Source organism: Tasmannia lanceolata, unplaced genomic scaffold (assembly GCF_043159265.1).
Source record: "Tasmannia lanceolata isolate RefF3 unplaced genomic scaffold, GAP_Taslan_0.1 ptg000003l, whole genome shotgun sequence".
NCBI lineage: Eukaryota > Viridiplantae > Streptophyta > Magnoliopsida > Canellales > Winteraceae > Tasmannia > Tasmannia lanceolata.
Window position 1 is genome coordinate 11,716,530 of NW_027518680.1, and position 27,680 is coordinate 11,744,209.

Genomic DNA, 27,680 nt, shown 5'->3' on the forward strand with positions numbered 1-27,680 from the left:
AAAAAATCAAAATCCAAGAAAGGCATAAATTTTCATTCATCTAATACATTCTCTTCATACTTGATTTAAGAACAACTTGTATTTCAAGAGAAAAAACTTTAAAAATAGCACTTGAAATCAAGTTTAGCTTCATTCTTTCTTCTGCATCTATTCCATCTTCCATATCTTTCTTCAATATATTCTTCTCCATTACTACCATCGGTGGGAAAAAGTTGATTTCACGAAGATCTCATCGTCATATTGTCCATTGTTGTCTGGGGTGCTAAAGACCATAGTTTCAGACCAGGACGTGAAATTTATCAGTCACTTTTGATGGACCTTGTGGCAGAAATCTGTTATGCAGCTCAATAACTATTCAATTACTCATCATCCACATACACATGGGCAGATCAAGGTGACTGACGGGACTTTGGGGAATTCATTAAGGAATTGCAGGTGAGCAGGTCTCTAGAGGGGAAAAAATCTTTAGCCCAAGAAGAATTTGCATATAACAGCAGCGTTACAACACTCTACAAGTCATTCTCCTTTTGAAATGCAGATGGAAAAATCCTACTCATGTGATTGGGCCTAGCTTCTTTGCGTACATGTTGGAGTTGCCAGCAGATTATATCAGTCATATATTTAATATTGCTTATCTATATGATTGTCCGGGCCATAATATGAGTGGATCATGTGAAAGGAGTCGTGTTCCTATTGGTGATCTCCCAAGGACGCTCACGGACCAGATTTTAAGACATTTTGAAGTCCAAGACTATCCTCAATACAGCCAGTATTATGGTGAAGGTTTTTGTAAAGTGGAAGACCGAACCACGCATTTAGAACACATGGATCACTTCACAACCCTGATATTTGGAAGGCTCCCCCATCTTGGCTGGTTTGAACTTAACATCCACAATGGTAAGTAAGTCCTTCACAGGGTAGTCGGCTATGAGGGACTATGGCCAACTCTAATGGATGGGATGTTTTGGCTTATGCAGGCCCGTGGTGGGGAAGGGCCGAAGTTAAAGTGGTCTGGTCAGGCTTGAAGGGCTTCACATACCATGGTTTCTCCAAAGTTTGGGTAAAAGACAATCCCTTTATCACCATCAACTAGCTTTAGACAGTTTTCAAACCCACAGCGCTTTCTTGATTTGTTTAGAGAAATAATGGGCATCATCATTGGGTTTTTTATTCAAGTTGTCTCATACCAATCCATAAGGAACTTCAAAGGCTGACAGACTTTTCAACTATTGTGACTCGTGTAGAGAAGTTGTTTTGTGCAACGAAGCAGGAATCCCTACTCATAATGGGGAATCTCGATTCCCCGAAAATCTTGATTCCCCAATTTTTGGCAATCCCGTTTTGGAAACGTGAGAAACACGATTCTCACTCTATGGGAAATGTGTATCCCACTCTATGGGAAGCGCGTTTCCTATCTACCCTCCTTGTCTCTTGCTAGTCCTCTTCTCGTCCTCTTCTTAGTATTTACATGTAAAGTCATTTAAGTAGTTAAGATTTACATGTAAATAAGGAAATAACCACCATTTGAATCTATTAAAAATAGTTCCAAGACCCAAATCTAAAAGGATGAAAAGTCAACTTTCCAGTTCTAGTAAAAAAATCGAAAAAAAGGGACAAAATCTTAACTTCCAAACGATGGGGTATTTTTCCAATTTTAAAAATTCATAAATTCTATCATGTCCAACCATTAAAAATCTCAAAAAGTCGGGTAAAAAATCTCATAATTTGGCTTGTAAATTTTTTTCTTCTTGTCAGGCACTGGCCAACGCACCGGTCAACAGACTGGTCAACACAGGCATTTCAGCTGAGTGATTTTCCTTAAAGTAAATGTTGGATCTTTTAATAAAAAAAAATTTTTTTTTTAATATTTGGTTCATACAATTATTTCTTATATTTTTTAGTAATTTTTTTTTATTTTTTAAAGTATTTTAAAATATTTAACTATTAAAAAAATTCTCCGACCCTTCACGCCTCCCGCTTCCCACCTTCCTGAGAGCCTTCGCTTCCCGTTCTGGCAACCTTGCTTTTGTGGCACAATATGCCTGAGCTACTGTCATTTGTTTCATCTCGGTTTCATTTGCTTTCTTGTTTTCTGGTCGTTTGGCGCCCATAATCGTGTTGTAGTTGTTTTTTCTTCAATGAAATACTTGTTCAAATAAAGTGAAGAAACAATACCTAGAACCAGTGTTTAAAAACGCGAATGAGGCGCAGAATGCGGCCAAAGAAAAATGGTTATTGACTCAGTGCGTACGCGGCCAAGAATGCAGTTGAGTACTCAGTTAACGCGGTCATAACTTAGGAGAGTCAAAGGAGTTTTTATTGAACCTTGGGGCAAAACGCGGAACACGGCGGCAAAACGTAGAACGTGGAAAGGGAAAAGGGAGTCGACTCAGGGAGTCCACGATGATGCGGGGAGTTTTAAAACTATGCCTAGAACTAAGAATCAGATTGTTGATGATTGGCTAAGGAGTGAGTAGGCTCCACCTTTCTTCCTATACGAACATTGATGAACCTTCAATTATATATTAGATGATTGTTCTGTTTCCAATTTGGCAGAAGCATCAATGTGCAAATGCCAGGAAGAGTACAACTATTGAAACAAATCACTTCCCTAGGTTTAGGGTGAATACAAAAGACCAAAAAAAAAAACCTTCAAGACATTATCCAATACCTATCTCACTCTTACATACAAAGAAAAAATAATATCCAAACTAATCTACTCGTGGAACAATAACAAGACACTTACATCCTCATATCAAATCAGACATGCACATCAAATATATTACGAGCACATTGAAGAACACTTGCCATAATTATGGTAAAAGGTATACTAGATTAGATTATTTGAGAAAATATGCAAATGAACTTGCCTCCAAGAATTAAGAAGCAAATAGAAATAGCCGATGCAGGTACCCAATAGCTAAAGAACACCAACTATGAAGACAACATTACGTAGGCAAAGTACATTAAATAAAGCTAAAATGAGCCCAAGTACATGCAACAGAATCAAGAAAAGTGGATGCCTCATTTATAAATTGATCGATCACAAGCTCACCCCAGATTCGCATTGTTCCATCCTCTGAACCAGTTATGATCTAGCGACAAACAAAAATGAAAGAATGAACAAGTTAAACAATGTGATTACAACGAGAACAAACTTTAAATGATGTACACGTGAGAAACAGAGAGTTCTCAACTGTAACTTTTGACAAAGCTTTGAAAAATGTCATAAACTAATAAACAATAGGAAAACACCAATTAAGAAAACAAAAAAATAGAATCAAGGAAAAGAAAGTGTAGCATAGTTGTCCCCGTTGAAGAATGCACAAAACCAAAATGGATACGCACAATATACATAAAACATGCTAGTTGGACTCCAAAGTCCAGCCGATACAAATCACCAGTACCATCCACTTTCAACATGACAGAATATTTCACAACAATACCTTGTATCAAAAGACTAATGCTACCGCATTACTCATCCATTGTTTCAAACTCTTCAAGACAATCATTGACTTGCCCAAGTCAACTCCCTTTTAAATTGGCCAAGTTCTTGCTGAGTCCACGTTTTGTCCTGCCAAGTAAATAAAAAATCTACACTCTTGAGTTATCACCGCGTCAACCAGGTACTCGTCCACATAGTGCCGAGTAGACTAGATTTGCTTTGGCCATGTTTTGACCCGCACCATCACACACAATCACACCTTCACAAACCTTTTAGAGCACGCTCCATTTGATAGATGTGTTTTGAGCATCCTATAAGCATCTCTACCAATGTTGAAATATACTTTCCAGATAGGATTGATTGTTGTTGAACGTAGAGATATTATGTACTTTGTGACTTCGTCATTCCTTTGCATTTACAAGAGCATATTGGGTTATCCAATTAAACCCAATCTTTAAGCGTTCAAGACCTTCTCATGAATGTCCACCATTGTGAACCATGTCTTTCCTCCACAAATACCCTAGATGTTCTCAAGGTAACTGATTTGCCATCTTCAGTAAGAGTTCCTCCCATAGAAATTATGTTGCCTCTCAACGACATCCTAACCAAAGCTCTAATTCAAAATTGATGTAGGACCAATCTGGGAAGGAAAATAAACTCTAGAAAAATACTCAGATTTTGACCTCGGGATATATCTGGTCACGTATACTAGTTTAGGCAAATACCAAACCCAGTATTTTATTTTATTTTGAATGGTATTAAACCCAATATTAAAAAGTTGTAAATAAGTTAAAATTGAACTGACTAGTAGTAAGGAGGTCACCTAAAGGGTTTACATGGATGAGGAACAAATATAACAGTACTGATGTAAAAATAAAGAATCCAAAAATCAAAACAAGATTAATGGAAAGCGCGGGGGTTTACTAACAAAGAAGAAAATGCGGAGAAAACTATTCGTGAGGTTTTAAAAGAAGATTTAACAGTGATAGTCGAAGAAGAAGGAAAACTAGAGCTCTAATGAAGCTAAGTATGGTGAAAAGAAATAGCTAGATTATCTAGAACAAACATTACCAAGAACTACGCAAAAGAATGGATTTAAATACCTGAAATCAAATGATGAATAAGGATAGATATGTTAGCATCACACTAAAAAGTCCACGGCATCACACCAATGGAAGCCTAGGCATCACAAGGAGATCAAGGCATCACGCCAAGAAGAGTAGACATCACATCCAAAATTTTGAAAGGTTGCCAAAAAACTGTTTTTTCAGTTACTCATCGCATCATGTCAAGATGAAGCTAGGCCTTATATATAGAGTTTCTCCCCAACGACTTGCTAAAAGAGTACTAACTAAACTTGGTAAGTAGCCTCCTAAGCAAATTTAGTAACTTCTAAAACAATCAACTAACAGTCCTAATTAAAACAAACTTACTAGCAATAATCCTAAACAATGAAACAAATATTAATTTCCCTTAATAAATAAAATGACTCACCTCTAGCTATTCTAGAGGCATCTGCACTGAACTGGAAACTAACTAAAATAAAAGATCTCCTCCAAGTGGACCTAATTGATATGGCAACTTCTTCTTTTTTAATGATAAAATATAGTATGGCAACTTATTATCTAGCAAGTCTTGCCATTAAGTCAAAGAAGCCGTTGACTTATCTAGACGTAAAACCCATGCCCCACCTGGGCTTGACCGTGTATTGCTTCAAAATGGGATGGGTGGTCCCTTTGGGCCTCATTTCAGCACATATTTTATGACCATCTCCCAAGCTTTCCTCTCCTCTTGCACCTGATCCCCGTCATTGCTTATAGATGGACCTGACATAGAACCCACTAGGAGGATTCTAGCTAGCAAGGGAGCAGTCCAAACAACAATACTGCAAGTACAGCCGATCCAAACTATCAAACAAGAATACTGAAACTTCAACACTCACCTCCGAAACCAAAGCACTCACTCCATCACACCAGTCCTTATATCAATCAATCACTAATCAATACATCTCCCTAAACCCTAATTAACCTATGTAGAAAAATGAAGTCCACATGAAAAGGTAATTCCCAACACAACAGGCCCTCCTAATGAACATGCCAGCCCTAAACCCAACTGCCTCATAGACGCCACTATCCGCACAACCAACAGCTTCCTACACACCAGCACCCAAACCTTGAAGAATGAACAGCTTCACACCCAAAACCAATAGGCCCATATCTAATTTTAATATTGTGCTTCCAATGACCAAGCAGGTAAGCACTCATCCGCAAATATCCAAAACTAATATTTAAATATAGCTTGATCCACCAATTTAAGGTTATGAATTCCAAAACTTTTGCATTTTATGGGTTTACAGGCATCCTCCCATTGATCTCACCAAATACTCCAAGCGGATTTAAGTAAAGGTATTGTAGGATACTAATTTCTTGCTTAAGCTTGCAAGACCTTATTGCATTCCCCAATTACCAACTCGGAGTCTCCAAAGACATCTAATTCTTTGGTAACTCAATTTGGGCGACCTTGAAACTAATATTATAGCCTTGTATCATCATTATACTTCATAACATGACTATTTGAAGGATCAAGAAATATTAAATCCCTTTAGTGAGAAAAACTTCCAAATGGTCTTTTTGTTCCACATATAATAAGACAAAGCTCTCATCTACGAGATCAGTTTCAGTTTGTAATGAATCTTCATCATCTCATGTTTGAAAGATTAACCCATAAATTGTGCCAAGCCTTCCATGGAGACTCTGCACTTCATGGTTTTTTTAAAGTGGGACCAAATATTGACTTGATTTTTGAGATCTAATTTGATATTTTCTTGGCAATCTATGAACCAAGTAGTTTGTGGAAGTGACTCTGGTTTAATCAAGTTTGTATTTCAGATTATCTCCAAGACATGTCAAGGTTGCTAATTGAGAATCTCGAATGTTAGCAATGATGATTTAGTCCAGGTTGTTCAAAGATGCCATCCTGATATGCTAAATGTGTGTAACTACATGTGTATTACGTGTATCCATTTGGGGATAAATCCTAGGGGTGCAACTCGGGTCGATCTTTTGGAATTCGGGTTCAGCTTTTACCTTAAAATTGGGCCGGGGTTGGGTTCATTCCGATTCATTTTTTTAACAAAAGCTCAACCCGACCCAACCGGAATTGCACCCCTCCCTAGGTGTAATCCTTTCAAAAGACATGGGGTTGACTGTTTTGGTTAAGAATCGGCTGTTGATTGCATCCAAGGTTTTAAATGTCGGTTTTGACCATAATCATGTAAAATTTCGGTATTTTACAAGATTTTGGTGGAAATTTTGGAAATTTCGGTGGAAAATTTTAAAATTTCAGCGGAAATCTTGTAAATTTCAGCAAATTTTTGGCAATTTCGGATTAAGGCATTTTGATGTCGGTCCTGGGCGAAATTCAAAATTTTGGCCCGAAATTTCAAACCATGATTGCATCATACGAATCATCTACTTAGCCACGTATAATGACACTAACAATAAGTACAGAACACCTGCATAATCAATTTAACAACTCAATATTATAACTCTTGGTTGTAGACATGAATTGATAGCACAGAAGTTGAAGATTAGATGCCGAGCATCATGCAATTTGTTTAGCAAAGAGAAATACAACGTACAAACCCAATTCAGAAAAAAACTTCAGCTGAAACAAACACACCAGACCATGTTTAGAAAATCTAAACAAAATAAGACAAGGATTTGAAGGTTAAAAGCACTAATTTATTTGATTGGCATGAATTCGAACAATAATGCCTTGAAAAAAGAAAAAAACGAACCTGATTGCTTGTTTTGCGGGCAACAATACAATGCAAGTAATCTGAATGCCCCCTGAAAACCATCTTGTTCTTACTTGTCTCCTGAAATGGGAATTTTGTGTTGGTAAGAGAGCAGTTGGATAACAAAATAACGAGTTTTCTATCACTAACATATTGTCTAGTAGGAAATAACGCATTTAAATTTTCCTAATTACATTTGGTCATACAAGTAATGTCATTACCTTGAAAATATACGTACCACATCCCAACAATATGCACAAGCATCACCAGCAGCTGAAAAAATAGATCCCCCCTATTGGAAAAAAAAAACATAATGTCACACTCAAGTAGCATATAAGAAAAATCGTTTATTACAACATTATAAGCAACCAGTTCAGTCATGAAAAAGATTGATGCAAGCATAATTAGGAAAAAACTGTAGTTCTGAAATGTAAAGGAAAATTTAATTTACGCTTTTGCGCTAAAGGATATTTCGGTAATTTTCTTGATGTAGTGGACTAGTGGCATTGATATATAAGCCACAAATTAGGGTTACGAATTGTGAGGTTTTCTGTGTTTTCTTGGCCCAGAAGGAGAGTATAAGTGAATAACACTAACCGAAATAGTGAAACTCTTCTCCAGTTGACATAGGCACATTACCGAACCATGTAAATCTTGAGTTCTTGTCTTTTGTGCGATTAAGTATCTCTCATCTTATCTTGACATTTTGCTGCCCATTGAGCGAGGTCCGATTTGAGAAGGTATTTCTCAGTTTTCTACACTAGTCATTCAGCAAGACCAGTTGGGTTCAGTTGGTGGTGGATATTGTAACTGATAAAGACAATTAACAGAACTGACTTGTGACATGATTTTAAGCCCATTGTGCATGTGAATAAGCATGATAATCTAAAGATATTAAAATTCATAAAATTTTCTGTTTGAATGAGCACAAAACATACAAGTACAGAAAAGGCAGAACAAGTATGTTGACAGTTGCTTTAACATTTTTTTTTTTTTTGAAAAGTGACAATAAATACACACACACACACACTAGAATACAGGTCCATGCTATGCATGGGTTTAAAGTGGTGAGACCCAAACTATAAAAAAAAATGTGCAAAAGGTGGGCCCTAACCAATAAAAAAGCAAATGTAAAATGCTAGGCCCTACAAATGATGTGCAAAAGGTAGGCCCTGTCCAATAAAAAAGCCCATGTAAAATGCTAGGCCCTACCCCATTAAACATGACAGCCCCATCCCATCAATAACATGAGGTGTAAAATGGTGGACGCCACAATAATGCCCCATCCCATCAATATAGGCTAGCAATAATAATCATGGCGTAAGTCCTAAGTTTTGAGAAAAATTACGGAAAAGGGCTACAAAGTAGAAAAACTACCAAAAAAAAGGTATATCTATGTATCACAACTACGGAGAAAACTACACAGAAAATGCATCAAAATATGACAATTACTTGAACTCTGCCCCAAAAACGCACTACTTATAGCGTGAATTATGGGCAGACTCCACGTCAAAAGGGGCGCCAAGTTGATTTTTGGGGTGGAAAAACTTTTCCAAAATTGTTTTCCTTGGAAAAAGAGAGTGACATTTTGGAAAGTTAGCTGCTTATATATATATATATATATATATATATAAGAGTTACAATGGGGACCAGGGGTCCCATCTTACATTTACAAAGCATCTGTTCAATGGAATACTCCTGAACCATAAGGAAAGTAGACTTCAAAATTACATGCCATTTTATCAAAAAGTAAAAACACTACTTAGCCCTCCTTCCAATTCCGCTACAAAAGTCAACTAAGAATAAGGCTACAACCTTTCTATCAAGCCAATAATCCGTTATTCCTTAACTCCATAGGCCTCCAAAACAACTGGACTCTACTCCATTACTCTACTCCATTACTGATACTCCACCTCTGCCATGGCCACCAAAGAGGCCGAAGAATTTGAAGATTGATGAAGATTTACCTCGTTTCATTCACTCCTTTTCTTCTTCTTAAGATATTTTAATACAACATCTCGGACAGTCAATTCATCTAAATGACAACCATAGAAAAGTGCCTCATAAAGCGAACCACCAAAAGTCACTCAAACTTAGCGAGGATCTTCATCGTTTAGTTTGCTCCCATTGTAATTCTATCTATCATCCGGACAACCTCCCGCCCAATCAAAAAAGGGCCATCCTTCCGTCAAAGATACCACCCTCTCCAAAGACCAATATCCATACCAGCAACCTCATGAACCTTATAAAGAACACTATGAAAGCAATTGAACAATTCGCCTACTAAATTGGACTCATACCCGAAAACCTCTTAAAACTTCTTTAAAACATACTAATTATCTGTCTCCCCTTCCCTCTTCTTCTTTATAACCTCTCTTTCCTTTTTCTCTCTCAGGTCCCTTTCGGCCATGGATTCAAACATTGCTTTAGTTGCTTCGAAGTTTTCCTCATAACCTATTCCGAATACATCCCCAATCGATACAATATCTGCAAAGGCCTCTGATGGAGTCTCGCAATCCTCCAGCAACGGTAGATCATTTTCCATCAATATTCCTTTTCCTTTGATATTCTCTTCCACACATAAGCGATCTCTGCCTAATTGACTAACCTCTTGATTTAGCGAGTCACGAGAAACAGGATCTTCATGCGAACCCTCCTTCATCTTTTCTAACCCCCTAATCTCCGCAACCTTCCCTTCTTCCCAACGAGCCCGACGAAGGCGTCTCTCCTCTTCCAAAGCCTCCATGAATTGGGGGGAGTTGAACAGAGGCGCAGAGACTACCTGAAGCGATTTCTTTCCCAATGGGTTACTGGGGGACTCCATAGACTCATTAACTACTGAATTGGATTGTTTCCACCGCTTTCTTAGATTACTCAAAGTGACTTCTCTTGGAGTTGGGGATTCCTTTCTGGCTAGTTTCTCATTATATTCCAATACTTTTAATAATTCTAGATCGTTTACTTCGAAGGTAATGTCTTGGTTACACTTCCTCTTCCTACGCATGGAGCCTTCGTCCCCCAACGTAGCCGAAGTAGACGAGTTCTCAACCTCTTTTAGGACGTTTTGGACTTTCGCTACAAAATTGCTCTTCCTAACTTCCTCCTTTCTGAAACCACTTAGCAGATCTCTTCTAAACAAAGAGAGACCACCTCTGGTTGCCAATAAACGAGCCTCAGATTTTGACTTTAAACGCATAGGCCCCCCTTTCTGCAGCTGAGCATGCTTGTGGGACCGGGATGGACAAGCACGCTCCATGTTTCCATAATCTTCCATACTTGTTGAATTACACGCCTTTTTTTCTTTTTCTTTTTATCCCTATCGGAAAATCTATTTTTTAATTTAAAAACTCTTTTGTCGTCCACCGACTGCAGAACAAAATTGTCAGAAAGATTTTTCCGATTGGCATTTTCTAAAGCGCCAACTAATACAGCATTTAAGGTTTTCTGATAACCTCCTTTACTACGCCAATCCCTCGAACTACGCAAGGTCACTTTTCTGCTATCATACCTCTCAGACTTGGGAGGCGAAGCAGGAAAGTCACCAGATGGTAATTCAAAATAAGCAGGTGGGTCTACCAACGGCTCCCTACTACTGACACTATCCTCCTCGGGATTGACACCAGGGATACCATCAGTATCCTTCGGGTCCGCCAACTCCGGCGATCCCTCTCCCGCGGCCTGATTTCTTGGCTCTCCAAAATGCTCAAACTTCTTAACACTTAGATCCCCCATTTCCGACACACTAACGCAATTAAAGCACTCCTCACTCACCGCCTTAACTTTTACAGAATAAATGTTCGAGTCAACCCGAAGGTTGATAAATGCAGATAGAGAATTCCACTGAGGCGAGAGACTAAAAAACAAATGCAAAGGCCAGACAGTGATCGTGGTTGCCAAATAATTGGACCTGAGAAACCTATCCCAAAGATTGGCCAAGGGCTTCAATAGTAGATAAGGACCAGGCATGGAGAGGGATATCGTAAAATCTGACTCTAATGGTTCTAGCACTAGTATTAAAAGTAGGGAACCAAGATTGGAGGGAGGAGAGTATATCCCCCAAAGCATCCCCGCCACGCCTGAGGATGGAAGTGGCCTGGGACTCCGATTCAAAATAGAACACGATGTCCGACAAACTAATGGAAAACGGTTTCTTCAGCCGAGAAAGGCCCCAACAATGTTTGGCCCAAGTCCAGATGTCTTCCAAAAGCCATGCATTATTTTTAGAGCCCCGATGAGGCAATTTTTAAGCCTTCTCTTCCTTTCAGTCACCAGGCCAGATGGAACGTCTATCACTGGATGCTCATCAGCAAAATTCATTTCTGGAGGATTGGGTGATTTAGGTCTCCAAACTTTGGCCGGGACTGACTGCAACTTTGGCCTAGAGCACTTTCAGGAGATTCGCAACCGAAAGTTTCTATACTGGCTTTGCGGGCACATCCAATAGCTTTAGTCTGATGGCCCCTTCCTATGAAACTCATAAGTTCTTTGGCAAGGATCTTATGGGCTATAAAATCCAATCTTCTCGTTCTAGTAACCCATTCCTCGATACTTCCCAAAGATCCTGAATGGGAACGAGGTGGCCAGAAGGACCTTGGCAGACCTTTGCCTTGACTTAATAAAATTAGCGACCTTCGGCAGCAAATGTTGAGGATACCCATAGATTGGAACACCTCCATTGCAGAATATCTACAGTTTACAAATGCAAGAAATTGCTCTGCCATTCGGCCCAGGTTGAAACAACAGCTTCAGAACATCTGCACCACATTAGGATTTGGGCCTTGAGCCGCCAGGGGAATCTCCCGACGGCAACTGTAGTAATCTCTGATACTCATTATAATCCTTGGTCTTAAACCCAGCAACTCCTTCTTCTCCTCCTGCGGATTATATTTGGGCAAATCCTTGGTCTTAAACCCAGCAACTCCTCCTTCTCCTCCGAAAGACTAGAACTAACTTTGCTCATTGTGTTCCTCTGTCATTTTGAAAAATCATAATGCGCATCTTTTGGGAAGTGTTCTCTTTTTCACTTTTCAAATTAGAGAATAAAACTTCAGTAGTTACAATATAGAAAGGGATTCTCTTGGACCATATCCATAGATGCTTTTACCAGAGCTAACAATCTATCGTTCGATTGTTTGAGCTTGTTCTTGTATTCCTCATTCTGCATCCACCAATACGAAAAGACCATAATCTTTACAATGAATGTAGCCGTCAGTCGCTTTTACTTTGACTCTACTCTCTCCATCCAACAACTCAAAAGCATCACAAAAGCATGGGAAGAATCAGATTTTCTGTGTTTTCCCAGGGAACATTTAGTGTCCATACATGCCCATCCCATATCATCAAAGCAAACAATAAGCAACAAACGGCTTGCCAGAAAAGACGTTATTCAATACAAATGAAGAAAAGAAAACTCACAAACCTGCGTATCAGTGGCAATGGCATTGCTTTCAGGAATTGGAGAAAGAGCATCCCACGGACCTCTAAATAATGAGAACGAAAAGATGAAGGTTAGGATTAAGGAGCATGACTTCTTCTTTTTCTTTTGAATAGCTGGAGCATGACTTATATAACACAGTTGCAATGGAATAACAGACTTCACAAGCTGCATAGAAAGATTTAGCAAGAACATGGGGAGTATATTTTACGATCAAATTCATAAGCATACAAAGCCAACCCCTCAAACTTTCAAACACAGAAGTTGCACGTGATGTGTGATATGTGATGTGGGCCATACTATGGAACCGAACTGCAATGCAACAAATTCTTGGGGAAATAAAGTCATTTATGAAGATGTCTAGAAGTGACCCACATGCACTCTTTGAGCATGAGAAATGCCAGGAAGGAGACAGTTCTTCCATGTATCGTGAATAATAGATTCTACTTGAATAACTTAACCCAGCGGAGCACTTTTTGTTTTTGAATGGTAAGCAGTAGAGCTCTTTCTATGTTTTAGATGCTCACAAGGTGTCAATTCCACAAAAAATGGCTTAGCAAACCAGTCTATCTATGCCATTGCCTTTAACATACAACCTGATAGTGTACTGCACGTTACCATATTTTAGGTCCCTATAACCGTCCTTTAATCTAAACTTTTTAGTTGATCCCAAAAGAGTAGGGAAAAGATTGGACGGTAAGTAAAATAACTTGATCTGATTGTACTATGTCGAGTTATTAGTGAATCCTAGGATCCATATCAAAATCAAGTGTTGTTCTATAAATCACTCTAATAGGAGCTGGTAATGTAATAGGGATTTCATCTCCTAAATTTTTTTTATATATATAAGGGAGGAAAAGGGGTGTTCAAAATTCTGCGCTCTTTGCTGCGATCTAGAAGCACTTGTGTGTTTTGTTTATGATCCAAGGATAGCGTTTATGAACCATCTATGAGTTGGTTCCATATTTCCCTTACTGCACAAAATTCGGAATTCAGGCAACGACGCAAGCTTTATCCACTTGTTCTAATGAAGCCTTTCAGGGGAAGCATTAACCAGAGGATGATCCATACGAAAGAGTCAGCATTCGATCCCAAGGTTCTCATTTTTGGTTTCAGTCGGCACGGAAATGGAAACATTTCGGTTTAGTTAGAAATCTTGTAAAATCACGGAAACGTATGGAAACATATGCAAATGATGAAAGTTTAAGATGAAACTTTGGGAGATACTAGAATAAGCACAAATACATACTTAGAAACCAACACATAAGCAAGAAAGTCATCCATAATAGCTTAATCACATCGAATACCTAGTAACATGCGATGGTCCCATGCATTAGATACAGTTACTTTGTTACCAAATATCATTATCTATATTAATGAAATGAAATGCAAAACATAATATCTTTCCGATTTTTTGTCACTCCGACCATTTCGATCAAATTTCGGTCAAAATTTTGGGAATTTCGACGGAAATAATGACATGGAAGGAATTCATGTAGATTTCGTTTCAATGGGGATGGAAACAGAAAATTTTGTCATTTCGGGAAAATTTCAGGGAAATTTAAAACCATGTTCGAACCTATGGCCAACCTAGCAAATCTAGAAGTCTATTGTGCAAGCTCCTTAATTCAAACATCAACCAATGAGACTTCAAGTCTGGAAAGTTAACCAAGTCCAATACCCCTTACAAATTTTGCATATAATTATAACTATAAGCAACAAGACTAATGGACTCCTACTCTACTTGACTAGTAAATTTAGAACACAATAATCTCAGGGAATGATGTAGGTCATAAAGAACATGATAATCTCAGTGAAACACGGAAAGAGGAAGAAAATTGGACAGTAACTAAAATAAATAGGCCTTATTTTATTACATCAAGTTATTGGTGGTTCCTACGGTCCATATCAAAATCAGGTCCGGTTTTTAGTGTAATTGTTTTTTCTTATTGCTATAAAGATATGAATCACCATTATAGTGGATGATGATATAATCGAGATATCACCTCCTAATTCTTTTTCTCTATAGAAGTAAGAGACGGCAAGGGTTGTTCTAAATTATTCCTTCTTCCATGAGGAATGTTGTTCTAAATTATTCCTTCTTCCATGAGGTCTAGAAGCACTTCTGCATTTTGTTTATGATCCAAGGATGATGTTTATAGACCTCCTATGAATTAGTTCTGTTTTTCTTTTATTGCAGGGAATTCGCAATCAACGACGCAAACCTTATCCGCTTATTCCAATGAAGCCTTTCAGGGGCTGCATTAGACAACGGGATGATCAACAAGAAAGATGGCAGGATTAGAACCAATGGATGGCCCAGCAACTCCAGAAGCCTATTGTGAGGGCTCTACCAATCAACACCAAACAATGGTACTTCCAGTTTGAAAAGTTCACCAAGTCCAGTATCACTACAAATTTTGCATATATTAATAAGCAACAAGACCCATGGATTCCCACTCTACTTTAATAAATTTAGAACAGCTTCCCAAGTTTAAAAACTTACTAAAATAATGAACTCACTACAGGCCAAAGAAATTTAACTTTCCTAAATCAGAACCTATTAATAATCCTGTCTGGGAATTTCTAAAATAAATAGAAAAATAACCGTAATTCCTAAGCATTCAAAACGAAAAGAACCCAACTTTACAAACTAGTCGGTCCATTGTTGGGCCTTTCTAGAGCTCTCGAAGAAATCGTTGGGAGTGTTAAAGAGAATAGATAACCAAGCCAAGAGCATACACACCGTCGTAGCCCTCAACAAATGAGCAATCATTCATAAACTCATAACCCTTTTCCATGTCATGCTAGCACGCAATCTCCAGCTCCATTTTCCTTGCGTCTCAAAACAATGCATCTGTATGCCACGAGGATTATCCAATATTTGGCGACCATTTATAATGCCCCATTAGACATTTGGCGACCATAAAATAAGCTCTTAACCTCACAGATCAGCCTTCCCTGCCATGGAATTTGACAACAAACTCCAGAAAATCGAATTTTACCATGTCCCCTCTGATAAACCCATGAAAAAACCATCATGTCCAAATGCCCTATATCTGCTCATAAAAACAAACTCTTGTAATTCCTCCATTGACGGATATTCTATTATTCTCTACGTACAAGCTCTGGCAGTAATCAATCATTGATCTATGATTACTTCTGGATCCTCTACCAACCCACCATCTATCTTCAGAGTCCTCTATGAAAAATATTTAAATGCTTATAGAGATGTGCTTAGAGAACTTGCAAAATAAGATTACTTTTGGCCATTTGCACAATTTACATCACATCCATGATAAACAACTAAGATGGTGCATGCTGACACAAATTCTACTGCCCAATAGCTTACTTTCATGTGTAGACTATTCACTTCCACAAACAGTACAAAATACTAGTTAGTATAAATTATTATACAAGCACGTTATGCTAAATGAATGGTGATGCTAACAAGCGGGCCAAGCCTAATAGCACATGATTAGAGAAAGTGAATTCCATAATCAACACTCAAGAACAAAGAGGTCCTCCAGCATTAAGGGGTGATATGCGGCTTTGATCATGGCTTTAAATTTCCACCGAAACCGACATGAAACGATCGAAATGTTTCCATTTCCATCTCCACCAAAACGAAATCTCAAAGGATACCTTCCACTCCAATATTTCGGTGAAAATTTTGAAATTCCACAGAAAATCAACTGAAATTGTCGAAACGACTGAAATTCCAGGCTGAAACTAGTTCTCACCATCATTACCATCTTTCAATTGATTTGTTGCAATTATAGATAAATTTTCATTTGGATGTAAAGGATGCAAATAGTGGTGCCAATACCATATGCAAAGGTAGAAAAACATTTAAGATTTTTTATCTTTGTCAACATGTTTTGTGGACCGATCCCAGTTGAATCAAAGGGGGGCCCACTTTTCATTTCAATGAGAAGAGTCGCGGGAATTTCAAATCTCAAAACCTAAGCATCATGTAATGTTGGGTCTGACTAAGCAAGGAAATGGAAAATGTTTTTCTGTAAGCCATTTTAGTTTGCATTTCATTTCATAAATGTAGAGAGTGAAATTTGGTAGACAGCGTCATTGGACTGCACAATAATAGTATCTCATGCACTAGATATCAAATCGGCACCGGACCAATACTACCTCGAAACTCTTTGTGGTATTGACATAGAGTTGGGGCCCTTCGAGGGATGAATGGTCGTTGTACTCTTTTTTTTTTTTGAATGGTTGGTCGTTGTACTTTCTTATACTTCATTACATTGCATTTCGTTATTGACTTTACTGTCCAGAATGTTACCTGGAACGCAGTTCGTTCCGGTACGTGGTACGGGAACGGGGTACGATGGTAGTCTGGTACGCGGTACGATGGTATATATATATAATTTCATATATATTTACAAGAATATCACTCCATAGTACAAACTACATACATTTAATACACGAAATATAAAAACCTCATTTATGTCATACATATTTTTTCAAAAAGAAAGTTCCCATTGGAATATATGAATGTCCTTCCATAGTCCATACTACATCTATTTAATAAACAAAATAAAAAACCTCATGTATGCCCTACATATTTTTTTTTCAAAAAGAAAGCTCTAGTTCCAATCCAACCCAAAATATATAAACGTTGTAGCTCTCTCTCCACCTCCCCCTTAGTCTATATGCATCTCTCTCTTTCTCTTCCGCGGGTCGCTTCGGGTCGTTATTTTTGGCGATCCAGGTCGCTAGCGAACCACGTTTGGGATCGTGCGACCCCGGATCGCAGGTCGGAGGGCGGATGGCGAATCCGGTAACTATGGTCCAGACATGTGCGACAACACATGTCACTAGGTTTCGATGTGATTAAGCCATTATGGATGGCTTTCTTGCTTATACGATGGTTTCTAAATATGTATTTGTACTAGTATTTCCTAAAGTTTCATCCTAAAATTTCATCATATGCATATGTTTCCATGATTTTACAAGACTTGCACCAAAATTTCCAACCGAAACTAAAAAAATTTCATTTCTGTACCAACCGAACCTGAAACCGAAATGTAAAACCTCCGCTTTGATGACAAGTTGAATACTTAAGTTAACTCTAGATTCTAGATCCAAGCAGTCCCTTCAAACTTCCTTCCATGGATCAAAAACACATATATAAGAAGTCCCCACAGAAGTGGAATAATTTTTAAGAACATCAACATGACATCTTACATATAGAAGAGTTAAATTCTAGTTTTGAAACTCACTTGTGCTGAGGGTTCACAAAATCAAGTACCGGATTTAAATAATTTCCTGCAACCACAACAAACAAAAGAATACATTAAAGCAAACTTAATTTCTTAAAAAAACATTTTTAAAATCACAAAATAATCCAAATTTGAAATACAACATAATTCGTGAACAGGAGCAACCAATATTGGCAACGGGAATTACACCCAACTATTAGGCAAACAATTTCTCATCCATGAGAGCTGGATAAAGGGGCATCAAAATTGCAATTTCTCGTCTTGGCTAACACCAAACAACTTTCTTGTCCATAATAGCTGGATAAAGGGGCATCAAAATTGCAATTTCTCGTCTTGACAGTGTTAGCACTAAGTTGAGAAGTTGATGCAGATTTTAGGCCCAATAAGTGGCCATATTTGCCCATTAGGACTTATAGGGATTTATTTCCATGTTATTTAGTTTCTAGGATTTTTATTTTCCACGTTATTTAAAAGTTAGGGCATTTATTTATTTTCCATGGAATTTTATTCAAAGTGATGTGATACTGAGAGAAGAGAAATAGAAGACAGAGGGGAGAACAGAAGAAGAGAAGGATAAGAGTAGAGGAGAAAGAAGAGAAGAAGAGAAGGATAAGAGTAGAGAAGAAAGAAGAGAAGAAGGAGAAAGAGGGAAGGAAGAAGAATGGAAAGGGAAGAAGAAGAGATATAGAGGAAAAATCTGTATTCTCAATTCATTCTACTCTACTCAACTCAACTTAACAAAGCCTTTGTCCCAAACTAGTTGGTGTCGGCTAAATGAATCCTTTAGAAAAATCTCATGAAGAAGGTGAAAGGAATCTACCTGGCTCTAATCCTGGCTCTAGTTAGGTTCTTCTACGTGGATCATTTTCTTCCATTCTATCATATCCAAGGTCATGTTCTCTTTTATGTTCCTAGCTATCGAGTCTTTCCTCACTGTTTCTACCCAAGTTGTTTTCGGTCTGCCCCTACCTCTTTTTACTCCATCAACTTGGCACGAGTCGCCTCTTCTCACTGGAGCATCCAAAGGCCTACGTTGGATATGTCCAAACCATCTTAAGCAGTGGTCTCTCATCTTCTCCTCAATTTGTGCCACCCCCACCTTTTTACGAATGTCTTCATTTTTAATTCTATCTAACCCTGTGTGGCCGCACATCCATCTAAGCATTCTCAATTCATTAATTCATAAAAAGTTCTAAAATCCCTAATACATGAGGGCCGTATATAGGAAATTGAAATAACCTGAAAATAAAATAACATGGAAAATAAAAGCCCTAAAAACTAAAACATAGAAATAAAAATCCTAGAAACTAAATAACATGGAAATAAATTTCTAAATTGTCCTAATGGGCTAATATGCCTCTTATGGGACCTACAATCTGCATCATTCTCCCCATATTAAAAAGAATTAGCCTCAAGTTTTAGTCTGCCTGGATCAAATATGTAAATGGCCCACTCTAGTAGGAGAAGTAGAAGAAGGTGGAGAAAAGGGAAGAAGAAGGAGAAGTTAAGAAGGACAAGAGAAGGAGAAGGAGAAGGAGAAGGAGAAGGAGAAGAAGAAGAGAAAGAGGGGATGAAGGAGAATTCGGGAGGGAGGAAGAAGAAGGGAGATAGGGGAGAAATATGTATGATCAATTCATTAATTCATCAAAAACTAAAATCTCTAATACATATGGCCTATATATAGAAAAAAAAAGGGGCGGCATAGTGCAAGAGGCTCCCGCCATTGTGGGGATTGGGGAGGGCTAAGTGTACGAAGCCTTTCCCTTCCTACTTTGAAGAGAGGTTGTTTCCATGACTCAAACCCATGACCACCAGGTCACAAGGCTCACCCTATATACAGACAATTGAAATAAAATTATATGGAAAATAAATAAATGCCCTAATTCTAAATAACATGGAAAATAAAAATCCTAGAAACTAGATAACATGGAAAAAAGAATAAGGATAGATATGTTAGCATCACACTAAAAAGTCCACGGCATCACACCAATGGAAGCCTAGGCATCACAAGGAGATCAAGGCATCACGCCAAGAAGAGTAGACATCACATCCAAAATTTTGAAAGGTTGCCAAAAAACTGTTTTTTCAGTTACTCATCGCATCATGTCAAGATGAAGCTAGGCCTTATATATAGAGTTTCTCCCCAACGACTTGCTAAAAGAGTACTAACTAAACTTGGTAAGTAGCCTCCTAAGCAAATTTAGTAACTTCTAAAACAATCAACTAACAGTCCTAATTAAAACAAACTTACTAGCAATAATCCTAAACAATGAAACAAATATTAATTTCCCTTAATAAATAAAATGACTCACCTCTAGCTATTCTAGAGGCATCTGCACTGAACTGGAAACTAACTAAAATAAAAGAAGACCGAGATGGTCAAGATACAAGCAAAGATAAATAAAAAAGAAAAGAAAAGGTATAAAAAGACATCATGGGAGAAGAGAGTCGAAAATGTGCAAAGCTTCTTTCGACACCCCCAACCTCCCCAAGCTATCTGCCACCTCATTAGCAGAACGTTGAACATGCTTGAAGGATAGAGTCAAATATCTAGAGCAATCTGATATCTCATCAAAGTATCTATCAAATCTCCAAGGATTCCTCTGGGGGCCTTTGAGCCATTCGATGACATTTGAGGAGTCCCCCCTTCAACCACCACGTTATCGAGACCATTCGATGACAATAGTTCCTTGGTGAGCAGCGCGGACCTCGGCTTTGAAGCATCCGCTACTCCAATAGGCACCGCAAATGCCCAAACAATATCCCCAAAGTCGTTTCTAAGCACACCCCCTATTTTAGACGGCTCCGGGTTGCCCAAACTAGAGCCATCAAAATTCAACTTTAGGTAGCCTATAGGCGGGGGTTCCCACTTTTGCAAAGTCGACTATGTTGCGGTCGAAATCCGGTTGGTGCCGAGCTGGAGGCAAAAAGAGGGCTACCGAACTTGCTCTTGGCCTGCGTACACAGACAGATGGTTAGAAGACCGACCTGGAGATGGTTCTCCAGGAAGGCCCTCCGATACTTAAGTCAGTGACAGCAACAGATAATGAAATCTCAACAGGAATAGTAAATCTTGGAAAACGTGTCCTTTACCTTGGGGTTATTACCTGCTATTTATAGTGGAAGGCTGGGAAGGGGGCTAATATTAATTGCCCATGTAGGGACATTACCATCTTACCCTTCATCTGTGGAGGCGTCTGATTGGATGTGGTTATCCATAGGTTCCATTTTACTTTTAGAGAAAATTACCTGGGTACCCTTATGCCATGTGGCAGCTTCCTATTGGGTTGTTATTTTTACCCTTATCAGTTGCCCCCCACTTCCTTAGCCGTTTTAGGGTTCAGGAAGTAGAATTTAATGCTTCTCTGTTATGAATAGAGTTAAGGCAGTACCCTTTGGTTGTGTGCGAGGAGCAAATCTATCATTGGGTGCTCGGTTTTGCTTCGCCCGAGTCAACCCGATCTTTAGACATGGTCGGTTTCGATTGAACCGTCAATTGCGTTCTTTGGGTGTTCGTGTGTCTGACCCGGGTCGGCTACGAAGGGATGACCAGGGTTTCCCAACCGAAAAGCCGATTGTACATTTAGGCAAGTGCATGTTTGGTTCCAGGTCGGTTTTGAAGGGATGACCTAGGTTTCTCAGCCGACCTTCCAACCGTGAGTTTTCAGTTAGTGTATGTTGGGATCCAGGTCGGCTATGAATGGACGACCTAGGTTTCTCAACCGAACTGCCACTATACATTGGGCAAGCAAATGTCGGGTTCCAGGACAACTACGAAGGGATGACTTGGGATCAATGACCGAACTTCCAATTCTGCATTGTTGGCATATGTATGTAAGGTTCCAGGTCGGCTATGAATGGACGACCTGGAGTCTATGACCCACCTTCCAATCGTGAATTTTTGGCAATTGTATGTTGGGTTTCAGGTCGGCTATGAATGGACAACTGGGTTTCTCAACCGAACTGCCAGTGTACATTGGGAAGCGAATGTCGGGCTCCAAGTTGGCTCTGAGGGGACGACCTGGAGTCTATGACCGACCTTCCAATCGTGGCTTTCTGAAGCTTCAAAACCTTGCGTTATATACAGATCGGCTTATTTGTGGACGACCTGGATTTCTCGCCGAGCTACAACTTAGATATTTCTAGAGGCTTCAAAACCTTGCGTTATATCCAGGTCGGCTTATTTATGGAAGACCTGGATTTCTCACCGAGCTACAACTTAGAGATTTCTAGAGGCTTCAAAACCTTGTGTTATATCCAACTTAGAGATTTCTGGTGGCTTCAAAACCTTACGTTATATCCAGGTCGGCTTATTTATGTACGACCTGGATTTCTGGCCGAGCTATGGGGGAGGTGTTTTCGAAGGTCTTAAATGCAGGAGCTGTAACACCGTCATCATTGCACTTTACAAGGCATTAATGGGGAAGTTGAAACGACGTGATCGTTACCAGTTCGCTATCCCAATACTCGTGTGACACGTGGTGCGATCACGGGACAGGAACTGAACGGTCGTTATCCTGACCCTTCGTTGCATTCCCAAGGATTATAAAGGATCCTTTTCCTTTCTCTGTTTTCACTTTTTACTTTTACTCTTACTGAGAAAGCCCTTGTTGGGAGTTCGGCCACCATTCCGAGTTAGGCTTTGAAAACTTCTGTTTCTTGCTCTAAGTAGGTATCTCTTTTTTATTTGCTTTCCTCTTTCCTTTTCTCAAGCAATGTCTTCTGACTCTAGAGAGGCACCGCCCTCTGACAAATTAGAGGCAACTTTAGGAGGACCTCAGAGGTCCGCTCATCCGGGAGAGGGGGACAATGTGAGGTCTAGTGGTTCTAGTCATGGTTTGAAATTTCGGTTTCGGCATATATTTCGGACCTAGCCGAAATCCCAAAATTTCGATCGAAATTGGGTAAAGAGTAAAGACACTCGAAATGTCGGTTTCTTGGGCCGAAATTTCGGTTGAAATTTTGTAAAGGAATAAAAAATTAATATTTTATCTGAAATTTTGACCAAAATTTTGTACCTTTCGGATTTCGGTAGTTTCGGCGTCGGTATTGACCGAAATCCGAAATTTAGGTCCGAAATTTCGAATTTCAGTCGAAATTTCAAACCATGGTTCTAGTAGCACGGTTTCTAATTCCTGGTTGAGGGTCCGTTTTCGACCTCCTGTATTCGACCTACCGGAGCAAGACGACACTCCGAGAGAGACCTCCATGAGGTCGGCTCTTCAGGTGGTTCGACCCGATCTACCTGCTCAGGCTGTGAGGCGAAATACCCAGATCGAAGGTCTCAATCTTATCCGAGCTAAGGCTGTAATGAATGCCCCGGAATCAGAGCGAGTAGTAGCAGCGGAGAGCTCGGCACCGTACTCGCGAGGAATCTTGGTAGGTTTACAGAAGATTATTTCATTCCTCCCTAGTTCCAGCTAAGACTCCCGAGATCAGGAGAACGGACTTGTACTTTCCTACCAGACGTCTGCGTGTATTTGGAGACGTTGAAAGGCGGATTTAGGTTCCCCGTTCATCCCTTCATAGCGGAGGTCTTGACTTACTATGGTTTGGCTCCGGCTCAGGTGGTGTCGAACTCCTGGAGGATTTTGATAGGCTTTATTTTTGTTATGAAGCAAAGGGGTCAGGAGCCCACCATCACACTCTTTCGATGGTGTATCTCGTTAAAGCGCCATAATGAGCACGGTTGGATTTACTTCAGTCAACGGCTCGGTGTGAAGCTCGTCGATGGGAAGCCGAGCTCGATACATGGGTGGAAAAAGACAAGTATTTTTTTCTTAGGTCGATGTGAACTGGGCATTCAGTACAAAATGGAGAAATAGTTTTATCGATGAAATTAATCTCACGAGGCCAAGATCTTTGAGGACCTTTGTCTTCAGGATGATATCCATTGGAAAGACTGTATCAACGAGAGGATGCTGAAGTGGTGCGAAGTTAGCTCAGCCACGGAAGCACATGAGTTATCTAGGATGACCGTTCTATGACTTAGAAAAATTTCACATTTTTGTTTCCTGACTTGAGCTCGTATCTTTCTGCAGAGATGGATGATGCTGCAGACCGATCTGGACTGAAGAAGGCCATCAGCAAGAAGAGGAAGGCCCCTTCATCTTCAGCACAACCGACGGGTGGCCAACTCCGAAGGCTGGACAGACCTCAGGGCCCCAAGCACCTTCCCGACCTACAACGGGGGAAAATCTCATACGGCTTTGACCGCCATACAAAACTCTCAAGCGGGAGTTGGTGCCCGCTCAGAGGGTGTTCCGACAGGCACTGCAATCTTGGTGCAACCAGCTTCGGGCGCGCCTCAGCCCCGTCTTGGCGAGGAAGACTACGATGACATATTCCGCCCGGATTGGACGGCCCGAACTTCAGATACAAGCCTTGGGGATACGCACGTGCATTATGAGATTGTTAGTAAGGCTCGGCTGCCTCATGATGTTTCCAGGGTCAGCCACCAACCGGCCGATGTCATTCGTCGAAGCTAGTCTTCTTCCCTCTACAGCGTAAGTAGTTGGTCGGTTTGGTTTTAGCTCGTTTGAGCCATCTTGTCACATCGGGAATCTTGCTGAGTTACTTAATCATCTTTTTGTAGGCCATGGTATATGCAGGTGCAATGATGGATCAATCTTTCTTGGTCAGCGACACCATTATCGACCTCAACTCCAATATAGCGGCCTTAGAGCGCACCAAAAGCCGTTTGGATAACAAGGTCCAGCAGCTTACCAAGGAGAATGGGAAGCTTAAAGAGGACTTGGACGCCGCCAAGGTGGTAGTGCAGGGAGCTGATGAGAGGATAGTTGAACTCCTTAAGTGTGCCGAGGCCGCTGAGAAAAAACTCCAGGATCGTGAAGAAAATAGAGCTCAAGTTGGCGTCCTAGCCGTGGAGGAATTCAAGAAGTCCAAGCCGTACACAAATGCTATGTACAAGTTCGGATCAACTTCTTATGAGGAGGGCTTTGCTGACGGTAAGAGGAAGGTTAGGGAGAAGTACCATGAGCTGTACTTAGAGGTCGGGGATATTGATGTATCTGGCGCTGACGATGGTGAGGACGGTGACGATCCTATTGTGGTCACCTCTCATCCTGTGGATATTGATCCGTGAGCCGTGTTGCTAGGTCTTTTGGTTATAAGTCTTTTTGTTTAAGTTTCATTTTATACCTTGGCTGTGAAGCCCACCGATGTATCCTGCTGGCGTTCAATGGAATGAAAAAACTTTTTAGAATTTTTGCGAGTATCAGGCCATTGTTCACTCTATTTAATTCTTATGCGCCGAGGTGATCCTCGGGCTTTATACAGGTGCATCTCGAGTTAGGCTTTAGGTCTTATGCCCAACCAAAGGTCGTCTTCAGGTTTTGGGTAGGTCCAACCCGAGTTGGGACTTGGGTTTTTAGACTCAAATTATCTCAACCGAGCAGGTCGGTTGTATGCCCAACCCGAGGTCGTCCTCTGGCTTTAGGCAGATCCAACCAAAATTAGGACTTGGGTTTTTGTACTCAAATTATTTCAACCGAGCAAGTCGGTTTTATGCCCATCCCGAGATCGTCCTTAGGTTTTGAACAGGTCCAACTCAAGTTAGGGCTTGGGTTTTTGGATTCGAATTATTTCAACCGAGCAAGTAGGTTTTATGCCCATCCCGAGATCGTCCTTAGGTTTTAAACAAGTCCAACCCGAGTTAGGACTTAGGTTTTTGGAATCAAATTATTTCAATCGAGCATGTCGGTTTTATGCCCATCCTAAGATTGTCCTTAGGTTTTGAACAGGTCCAACCGGAGTTAGGACTTGGGTTTTTGGACTTAAATTATTTCAAAGGCTAGTTACATGTAATGAAATGAAATATTGTAAAGGGTTGGTAAATCTTTAATTTAATTCATCAGTAAATGGCGAAACTGAGTACAATTAACTAATGCTCTCTTTCTATGTGGAAGGGTGATACAATTAGTTTACTGGTAGAACCTCCTGATGTATTGAGAGTTCCATGCGTGCGGTAGTGGGTGACCCTCCATAGTCTCTACCTAGTATGTTCCGGGTCTCACTATTCGGGTGGCTTTGTAAGGCCCCTCCCAGTTCGGCATGAGCTTTCCAACTCGCTTGGCTGCGAGATCGAGGCTTGTCTCAGGACCAATTCGCCCACCTGATAGGTCTTCTCTTTCATTTTGGTGTCGTGGTATTTGTATATCATGTGCCGATATGAAGCCATCTTGATCCCGGCCCTTTCTCTGGCCTCTTCAAGGAGAACGAGATTGGTTCTCAATCCTTCACCGTTGCGCTGCTCATCAAAGTTCTCAAGTCTGAAGGAAGGAGTGTCGATCTCCAACGGGATTACTGCTTCGGTGCAGAAGGCTAGGTTGAACGAGGATTCTCCCGTTGCGGTTCTTGGAGTGGTGCAGTAGGCCCACAATACGTGGTATAGCTCGTCGGCCAATCGTCCTTCACGGTCGTCCAGCCTCTTCCTGATTCCTTGCAGCAATGTTCGATTGGTCACTTTGGTCTGCCCGTTGGTCTGGGGATGGGCTACTGAGAGAAGCGTTGGTCTATATCCAGATCTTTGCAAAAAATCTTTGAAGCGGCCCTTGTCAAACCGTCTTCCTTTATCTGTGATGAGGATTCTAGGGATGCCGAACCGGCAGATTACTGACTTCCAAAAAAAGGTCCTGAAGTTATGCTATCTTAGCGATAGGTTCAGCCTCTACCCACTTCGTGAAGTAGTCGATTGCCACAGTCACGAACCTTTTCTGCCCACTGGCTGGGGAGGAAAGGTCCCAGGATGTTCATTCCACATGTTGCGAAAGGAATCGAACTTAGGATCAGGGCCAGTGCGGTGGCAGGCGTGTGCTCTATGGAGGCGAACCTTTGACATTTTTCACAGTTTTTCACAAGTTCCAAGGCATCTTTCTTTAGCGTTGGCCAATAGTATCCGAGGCGGAGCACGTTACGGGCTAAGGCTTTTCCTCCCAGGTGGTCCCTGCAGATACCCTCGTGCACCTCTCTGAAAGAGCGCTCTGCTTCAGTGGGTCGTAGGCATTTCAAATAGGGCCAGGTATATGATCTCTTGTATAGGTCGCCACCATGTACCGTAGAGCGAGCAGAGCGTTGAACGATTTTATAAGCCTCTTTTCTATCCTCGGGGAGTGTTCCCTACTTCAGATATTTAAGGATGTCATCCATCCAGCTCGGCTCTTGGTCCACCTCTAGGACTATGGCACCCTTGGGGTCGATGCTTGCTTGCTTGAGTACTTCTGTATAAATGGTTCCTAGGTTTGTAAACCCCGATGCGGCTAGCTGGGATAAAGCATCAGCTTTCATGTACTCGGTTCGGAGTATCCTTACGATCTCGAATTTAATGATTTTCTCTGCTAGAGCCTTCGCCTTTGCCAATTATTTCACCATCCTGGGCTCCTTGGCATCATACTCGCCTTTGATCCGACTTACAATCAATTGGGAGTCACCGTGGGCTCGGAGGTTTTCTGCCTGTACTTCAAGCCCTAAGCTCATCCCCGCTATAAGGGGTTTCGTACTCTGCTTCATTCTTGGAGGCTCTAAAACAAAAACGTAGTGCTTATTTCAGGGTGAACCCTTCCGGGCCAATCAGGATAAGACCCGCACCACTTCCACGTGAGCTGGACGAGCCATCAACGAAGAGGTCCCACCTGGGCCTATCCACCTTGTCAGGCGATCTCTGCCCCCCAGCTATGTGATGATGTCCCTCCGTTATGTCAGTCTCCATATCCTGGTTGTCGGTAGTGACTAATTAGGGGT

At 40.5% G+C, this 27,680-nt stretch overlaps 1 protein-coding gene across 1 annotated transcript in view; it reads right to left on the minus strand.

Moving 5' to 3' along the window:
- DWA1 (DWD (DDB1-binding WD40 protein) hypersensitive to ABA 1) overlaps positions 1–27,680 on the minus strand; it is a 59,031-nt gene that overhangs the window by 14,786 nt on the left and 16,565 nt on the right. The window contains exons 5-9 of the mRNA XM_077360504.1: positions 17,922–17,967; positions 12,664–12,724; positions 7,483–7,536; positions 7,245–7,325; positions 3,056–3,095 (exon numbers count right to left, since the gene is read on the minus strand). Coding sequence (XP_077216619.1) covers positions 3,056–3,095; positions 7,245–7,325; positions 7,483–7,536; positions 12,664–12,724; positions 17,922–17,967 — 282 coding nt within the window. The remainder of the gene's footprint in view (positions 1–3,055; positions 3,096–7,244; positions 7,326–7,482; positions 7,537–12,663; positions 12,725–17,921; positions 17,968–27,680) is intronic.